The 8,593-nt window shown below is 43.1% G+C and overlaps 1 protein-coding gene across 1 annotated transcript; it reads right to left on the bottom strand.

Moving 5' to 3' along the window:
* Positions 1-2,675: 2,675 nt before the first annotated feature.
* NDUFS5 (NADH:ubiquinone oxidoreductase subunit S5) lies at positions 2,676-7,906 on the bottom strand. Its single transcript, XM_026516610.3, has 3 exons — positions 7,757-7,906; positions 6,053-6,270; positions 2,676-2,899 (listed from the first exon to the last, which is right to left on the bottom strand). The coding sequence occupies exons 2-3, from the start codon at positions 6,266-6,268 to the stop codon at positions 2,795-2,797; spliced, it is 321 nt and encodes a 106-aa protein (XP_026372395.1). The 5' UTR covers positions 6,269-6,270; positions 7,757-7,906; the 3' UTR covers positions 2,676-2,794.
* Positions 7,907-8,593: the final 687 nt, after the last annotated feature.

Here is an 8,593-nt window from a genome sequence, read left to right as displayed (position 1 = left end):
TATTTATTTGACAGAGAGAGACAGCCAGCGAGAGAGGGAACACAAGCAGGGGGAGTGGGAGAGGAAGAAGCAGGCTCATAGCGGAGGAGCCTGACGTGGGGCTCGATCCCAGAGCACCAGGATCACGCCCTGAGCCGAAGGCAGACGCTTAACGACTGCGCCCCCCAGGCGCCCCACTTCTAGATATTCTTGGTTCACCTTTGGAGTCAGCTCTGACAGGGTCCCAGAATGTAGTCACCCCAAGAATGTACACAGCTACATTATTTATATGGAGGGGAAGGCAGCAGGAGTGAAGGCAGAATTGTTGAAGCAGGCACTTTGCTGTGTTTGAGGTTCTTCCCGATTCCAAGCTGTTTTCCCTTCCAAAGGGTCATCTTAGACCCAGCGAGTTCCGCTTAGCCCTGCAATATCTCCCTATGGCAGGCCTACCCATATCCGCACCAGGAGCCCCCCCCACCCCCGGAACGGAAGCTGACCGGCTCTGTTACATACATATTTTTCTGGAGTTCAGTTCAAGGCCTCCTTACATAGACCATTTTTATTAGCACCACGGAAAACTCTGAACTATTTTGTCTAGGTTTTTCTTATCACATTAGCAAAAGGTCATCTAGAAGTGGAAGCCTAGATTTAGATTCAAGTTCTACTTCTAGGGCGCCTGGGTGGCTCAGTCGGTTAAGCGTCTGCCTTCTGTTCAGGTCATGATCCCAGGGTCCTGGGATCTAACCCCGAGTTGGATTCCCTGCTCAGTAGGGAGTCTGCGTCTCCCTCTACCTCTTCCCCACCCCCACCCCGCTCCTGCTTATAAATAAATAAAATCTTTAAAAAAACCCCAACTACAATGAGGTACCACCAAATATCTATTAGATAGCTACAAAAAAAAAAAAAAAACAAAACAAAAACCCAGAATATAACAAGTATTGGCGAGGACATAGAGACCAGAACACCTGTGGGCTGTTGGGGAATGTAAACAATGACGCAGCCACTATGGAAAAGAGTACGGCAGTTCCTCAAACTATTAAAAATAGAATTACCTTATAATCCAGCAATTCCACTTCCGGGTATATAGTCAAAAAAACTGAAAACAGGGTCTTAAAGAGATTATCTGTACACCCATATTCATAGCAGCATTATTCACAAAAGCTAAAACATGGAAGCAGTGCACATGTCCACCAACAGATAAATAGATAAGCAAAATGTGGTATACACACAATGGAATCTTATTCCGCCTTAAAAAGGAAAGAAATTCTGCGAGATGCTACGGGGGTAGCTTGAGAATAGTATGCTAAGTGAAATAAACCAGTCACAAGAAGACAAATTCTGTATGATTCCACTTACGTGAAGCAGAATAACCAAAATCATAGAAAGTAGCACAGTGGTTGCCAGGGGCTGGGGGAAGGAGTAGGAGGGAGTTACCGTAGGGAGAATTAAAGAGCTTCACTTTTGCAAGATGAAAAGTGTTCTCGAGATGGATGGTGGGGATGGTTGTACAGTAATGTGAATATACTTAATATCAGTGAGCTGTGTACTTAACAGGGGTTACTAAGGGGAAAAAGTGGTTAAGATGGTAAACTGTGTTCTGTGTATCTTACCACACACAAAAAGTTGGAAAAAACTCTAAAAGATATGAGGTCTTAATTGTATTCTCAACACTTACATTAATTTTTTAAGGTTCATACATCCCTTCTACATCTGCATTTTTCTTTAAAAAACCATTTCTAGGGGCTCCTGGGATCGGGTTCCACCCTGAGTTCGCTGCTCAGCAGGGAGCCTGCTTGTCCCTCCCCTCTGCCCACTGCTCCTGTTCTGTCTCAAATAAATAAATAAAATCTTGAAAAAAACAAACCACAAACAAACATTCCTAGGGACATCTGGGTGGCTCTGTCAGTTAAGCATCTGCCTTCAGCTCAGGTCATGATCCCAGGGTCCTGGGATCGAGTCCCACATCGGGCTCCTTGCTCAGTGGGGAGCCTGCTTCTCCCTCTGCCTGCTGCTCCCCCTGCTTGTGCTCTCTCTGACAAATAAATGAATAAAATCTTAAAAAACAAACAAAAAAAACCCCATTCCTAAATATGTCATTTGAAGTACTAATATGCCACTGATATAAGATAGCAAATTGAAACAATGGGATTGCTTCTTCAAAATTATCTGAAAATAAATTTAAAAACAAAACAAAACAAAATTATCTGAATTTACACAACCACTCTCTCTACTGCCTCCCCCTCCCAGCCCAAGTCTGTGTTTTATGGAAAATAAACCAGAAAGAAAGCAGTAAAGATACTGCCACTTCTTAAACGAGTTAACGTATTTAAAGTATCTGATACATAGTAAGTGTCAGTAAATCCTGCTTATTACTACCTACATGTTATTTTTTAAGACATAGGTAAAGGTATTTTTCCATATTTAAAAAAAAGGTTGCAATCTCATTATAGAAAAGTATGATCCATGGGGCGCCTGGGTGGCACAGCAGTTAAGCATCTGCCTTCGGCTCAGGGCGTGATCCCGGCGTTCTGGGATCGAGCCCCACATCAGGCTCCTCCGCTATGAGCCTGCTTCTTCCTCTCCCACTCCCCCTGCTTGTGTTCCCTCTCTCACTGGCTGTGTCTCTCTCTCTGTGTCAAATAAATAAATAAAATCTTGAAAAAAAAAAAGTATGATCCAAGAGAAAATAGAATAAATAGGATAGAGCAATCCTTTATTTTTAGACACTTTCACAAAGAGGTTTTCAGTAAATGAACTTTCCAGGGGAGAAGAGAGAACATGAAAATCGGCTTCCAGCCATCAGCCGCAGCTCTGCTCAGGGCCTAGGATCCTCCTTGCCCAAGTGGTGAGGCGGAGGTGTGTACCTCCCTTCCTTTATTAGTTTATCCCGCTGCCTCCTGATGTCACTCAGACGTTTCATCTGTCAAAGGAAAGAAGTATTTAAACTAGGGGGAAATATGTACCATAAACTTGAGGGCTAGAGAAACAGAATGAAAACTGGCTTTATTTTTAAACTATGGAAGCTTTTCATCCTAGAGGTCCTCTGAGATGAAATCCTTCTTTAAAGAAGTAACTTGAAATCACTTCCCAACCCTTTAACGAATTTCTGGCATGCATAAGATCTCCTTTAAAAATAGTAACTAAAATGTTCCTGTTATATACAGGAATACAGGTATTTACAAAAATAGTAACAAAACATAGATCACAAACCTTTGAGAGGCATACTTGTGCATACTTAATCTTTAGAATATTAAAAGATGAGACAGTCTCACAGCTGATAGAGTCCTGACCTCTCTGTGAAATTGGCACTGCTGCTGGTGACTGCTCACTGGGTATGAAGGAAGCAGAAACAGCCAATATGAGGTTTCTCTTCACCACACCAAAATAAAGACCTGGTATGTGCTCAGCTACTGTCACTACTGAGCCCTGAGTTCTGCCTCCTCCTCTCAGGTAGGACACTGGTGTTTCCCAACCACAGAAAGCCATGCTATACAAGATTATAGGAAAGCTGTAATTCACACGGGTTTTGTGACACACAAAATACACGCCCTAATCCTGACTGCATTATTCCTCTGCCCCAAACCCAATGGCTTCCCATCTTACCGAGAAAAAAACCTGAATCCTTCCTTATGACTTACCAGGCCCACCTCCGACTATATGTCTTAGTATTTTCCCTCATTCTGTCCGCTCTAGCTCAAGGACCTTTGCACTTGCTCTTTCCTATAACCAGAACATTCTTCTCTCACATCCACATGGCTCACTTTAAGTCTCTGCTCAAATGTCTTCTAGTGCTGAGCTCTTCTCTGACCACTCTCTTTAAGAGAGAGAGAGAAAAAAAAAAAAGACCATCCACTCAGCTCCCACATGCAGCGCTTTCTATCTTTATCTTCCCTGCTGCAATTACCAACACCTAACACACTTTAACTTGTTTGTTAATTTTGATACCCCCTTACCCAAATATAAGCTCCGCTAGGGTAGGGGCCTTCTTGCTGTTTTCTTACTGTATATTCCTGGCACCTACAATAGCTCCTGACGTAATAGGTGCCTCAGTGAATATTTCTTTTTTTGGTGAGTAAGTTTTCACAAAGGCATGAAGAGTCAGTATATTTAGTAAAAGATCCCATTAACCTTAAAGAATCAGTCAGGATGTAACTTCAGTGGAAAAACCTCTAGGTGTCCTAAATAATGATAGAAACATTAGCCATTTTTAAAAGATTGCATTTTTTAAAATTCCAGTATTGTTAATATAAAAGACTGCACTCTTAAACATTTCTCTATTAAAGAATCTCATCCCCAAAATTAAAAACTAAAAATAAAGAATCTCCCAACAGAGGACTAGTCCTGATCGAGCTAATCCGACACCTAATGCCGAATCTGTCTCTGAAGTCTAACACCTCCTAGTGCTGTAGATAGAAGCTCAGGCCCTGCAGCTGCACTGCCAGGTTCAAATCCCAGTTCCACCGCTTTCTGGCAATATGACCTTAGGCAATGGCCTTGATTTTTTTGTCTTGCCCCAAGTTTTTAATTGTATATCGGAAAAATTCTAGTAAAGCATCTCTCAGGATTATTGTGTGAAATAAATCCACTATTATAAGCTAAGAACTTAGAACAGTGCTTGATTCTAATTCCCTGATCCACTAGCTTCTTCACCTAGGGCTAAGTATCTAGTTATTCAGGGTGACCTCTAAAACAGTAACAGACCTATTTACAAATTCACAGGATGAGGAAGTGACCTGAGAGCAACTCTTGGATATCTCCGGATAAAGAAACTGAGACCAAAAAGGGAAGTGACTTGCCCAAAGTCACAAAACCGGTGGTGGCAGAACCAGCATTAAAACCCAGCTCTCTGCGAGTCACCAGGCTGGCTTAGTCAATGGAGCGTGTGGCTCTTGATTTCCAAGTTGTGGGTTCGAGCCCCATGTTGGGTAGCGATTATTTAAAAATAAAGTCTTAAGAGAACAAAACAAACAAACAAACCAACAACAAAACCAGCCCTCTTAACTCCCAATCCAGTGTTCTTTCCGCCTCACCACACTGCCTCCTTTTGGTGTAAATTTTGCATGAAGAGTAGTCTTAACCTGAGTAATGAGTAACTGGGGCCCACAAGAAGAGAAGTTAAGACATATTGTGAACTAAATAGCTGGTAGGTGGCTAACCATGACCCACTCACTGTCCCTTAGTAATACTACAATATTACTCACTTAATGATCAATATTCCTGCAGAGATCAATACAAAATTACTACCTGATACCTGCTAATTCCTTCCAAGTTTGGCTTCACTTTACCCAAATGCCAATAGCAAATGTTAAAAGATAAGAAATTTACAAATTTTGATACAAATAACTGATAAATTTAACTAAAAATTTAAATTGCCTTCCTGAACTCCAAGGAGTTGGGAGTAATAAAAACATTTCTATTTGTTATATATGGAGCAGAGAAACAGGCAAAATAACAGCCAACACCCAAAGATTTCTTCTCTAAGGGAGAATACAGTCTACATGTTACGTAACTCATTCAACTCTCGAGGAGGAAGACATCATGCTGTTAACATCCTTCTTCCCCTGCCTCATCGGTCAGGCTCACCTAAAATAATTTCCTTAACACCTCCATTTTCCCCAGAGTAGAAATTAATCCAGAGACTGTTATACCAGGCTCAGTGTAATAGTGTTTTCACCACCTCTCCAATGAGGGTTCGATGAATCTGGAACACTTTCACCCAGAGATATTCAAGGACAAACACCCAAAGCTGGTTGGTAACTTCTGCTTTATAGCCTACTGCAAAAATGGGAATACACAAACACATGCGATTTCTAATCTGGTGGCTACAGCAGGGTGCAACGCTAAGGAAAACATGTCAGAAGATAAGGAAGTACACTGAGGAACAATAGACCCTTCTCAGATCTGAAGGGATTTAACTTCCTTGACATGCAACCTATGTAGAGAGAGTGTTTCACCACAACAGTTTTGCCCATTCACATCGGGCAAGCCATTGCCAATGACCAGTTAAAAACACTTGAAAGCAGACCCAAAGACACAAGGAAATAATTCAGCTCCCGTCTCCGTCACTCCTCACCGTTTTCTGCCGAAGCAGACATTCTACGAAATCGTCAAATTCTATCTTGCACTCTTTCTCTGCACGGGTACCACCAATTCCATGCGCACATTCTATCCATTCTTTTTCAAAAGCATGGCATCGACCTGGAATCTTGTGAGGCTGCTCAGCAGTTTGGATTGTCATCCAATGATCTAAGTTAAGGCCCAGCCTTTTCTGCACATCAAAGAAAGGCATGGCTGAAATGGAAGATAAAAAAATAAATAATGCCATAAAAGTGCAATCAAATGAGAAATTTCTAAGAAAAATGAGACATTTATAAGCATCTCTCTAGAAAGGTATTTTATGCTATTCTCCCAATATAGTCTCATTAAATTTTTTCATTTGACAGTTTCCTCCAGTTTATGGTAGATTAGCAATACCTGTGTTTTCACAAAACCCAAGGGGGAAAAAACCACCAGAACTAAAAAAACAATGCATAAAAGTCATCTCTGTATTGAGAAGGTCATTTTTTGTAAGGTCGTTTTAATCAAAAGTCAGTGTTTATGCCTTGACTCAATCCCAATTCTTTGAGATAGATCTGAAGAAATAACTGAAAAGAACAAAAAAGCACAAGCACAAAAACATTTCTTTACATTTTTCTATTCATATCAACTCAGATGACACTTCTCCTGTGAATCCATCCTGAATCTGGTTTTCCTCCTCTATGTTCTCACAGCATCTCAACTTCCCATACGAGTACTTTGCATGCCCCTGTAATGGACTGTTAACTTGAATGTCTCCCTTACTGAACAATGAGTGCTGTGAGGGCAGGGACCCGGCAGGGGCTCAGTAATTGTTAGGGGCGGGGGGGGGGGGGGGGAGAATTTCAAACAACTTAAGTGTGCAACATTAGGGAAATGGATAATTTAATCCGGTACCTACCTAGTAGAATATGATAGATAATATACATGGTACTTATATTTTAATGTTAAATTTAAAAACAAGGGTCTACAATGTCAAAGAAAAATTGCAAAAGAAGGCTGGAGGGAATCACAAAAAATGTCAAAGTCACGTATGAGTGGTAGATTCACAGGTGAACTTAATTTTTATATTTTCTACCCATTCTTTCGTTTACTGAGTAATAACGTTCCAGGCACTGGAATGGGGGAAAAGCAGCAGCTGCAACGTAAGCACTAGAATGGAGACACACAAGGAACCGGGAACCCAACGCACAGGGGGTGTAGCTCGAAGGAGTAAGCACCAACTCTGCCCAGGAGATCTGAAAATGCCTTTAAGAAGGGTTCAGTTTGCCAAGTGAAGGTCAGTGGGCAGAGTATTCCAGTAAAGCACAGCACGAATCACAGCCGGAGGTACTGGGTATGTCTGCGGGACACTGAGCACCCAGATCCGGCTGGAGCGCAGAGTGCATGTCGGGATGAAGAACGAAAGGAGCTGGAGGCTGGCGGGGCCGCAATCACTCAGCGCCTTGAAAGCCAGTATAAGGTGGGTGGACCTCAGGTTAAGAAACAGAAGGCCAAAGCATTAGTCCAGCAGAAAGCTAAGTTAACCTGGACACAGCCGAGAGAGGCGCGATCAGTGACATTGGCTGTGGGCGCAGGGGCCTGGGAACGCAGAAAACATGCCCAGAGTTCGGGCCTGGAAAAACGGACACCCAGGAAAGCAAGAGAAAATTCGTTAAAGAAATCTCGGAAGGAACTACCCACGGACAAACGCAGCCCCTACCGTCGCGCCGCGGTGCCCTTGTCTCCCCCCTGGCCGCCGCTTCTGGAGGATCTGCGAGCGACGCAGAGGCCTGCCGCAAAGGACGCCCGCAGTGCGACGCTTGCAGCACGACGGCGAGACCCGACCTTCCCTCTGCTGTCGCACCCGGAAACCATAGAAACCAAGCCCCTCGGTCTGCGCTTGCGCATCGTCGACATCAGCCTCTTGAGGTTACGGACTTGTAAATAAACTGAGTTCTAGATGACTCCCTTAGATGCGGCCCCTCTGTGAGTTTCTGCCGCCTGCTCGCATTGTGCCTAGCACTCTTACGACAGCTCGGATTGGTGAGGGGCTTGATCCGGGCGATAAGAGAGAAAAAGTAGTGCCTTCCCCACCTCCACCTCTGCCAGTAGTGGTTAAGCTCATGGGCTGTGGACCTACGCTGGGTGGGTTCCAATTCTGGCGCCGTCACTTCAGTATGACCCTGAGAAAGTGTCTTAATCTCAGTATGCCTCAGTTTTGTCAGCTTGAGTACCTACAGCTTTGGGGATTAAATGAGTTAAGCGTAAAACACCGAGGCGGTTCCTGGCACGTGGAAAGCCCTGCTCTCCAAGGCAGTTACAGTTCTTTGATATCTCTGCCTCTAAAGCTTGCAGATTCGAGAAAGTCAACAGAGACCATGCCGCTCCTCTGTTTCAGAACATCCAGTGGCTCCCTTTGATTACAGCACGGCCTCCGAAGTGGCGTGTGTGACATATACTGGGTGTGAAGAAAGAAAATTTACTCGAATACTTATATTTTTTATCTAATCTCTTTTAATTTCTATTTTAAAATATTTTTTTTATTAAGTAAACTCTG

This window comes from Ursus arctos, unplaced genomic scaffold (genome assembly GCF_023065955.2).
Source record: "Ursus arctos isolate Adak ecotype North America unplaced genomic scaffold, UrsArc2.0 scaffold_32, whole genome shotgun sequence".
NCBI lineage: Eukaryota > Metazoa > Chordata > Mammalia > Carnivora > Ursidae > Ursus > Ursus arctos.
The sequence above is the reverse complement of the archived record's forward strand: the minus strand, read 5'-3'. Positions and strand labels throughout refer to the sequence as shown.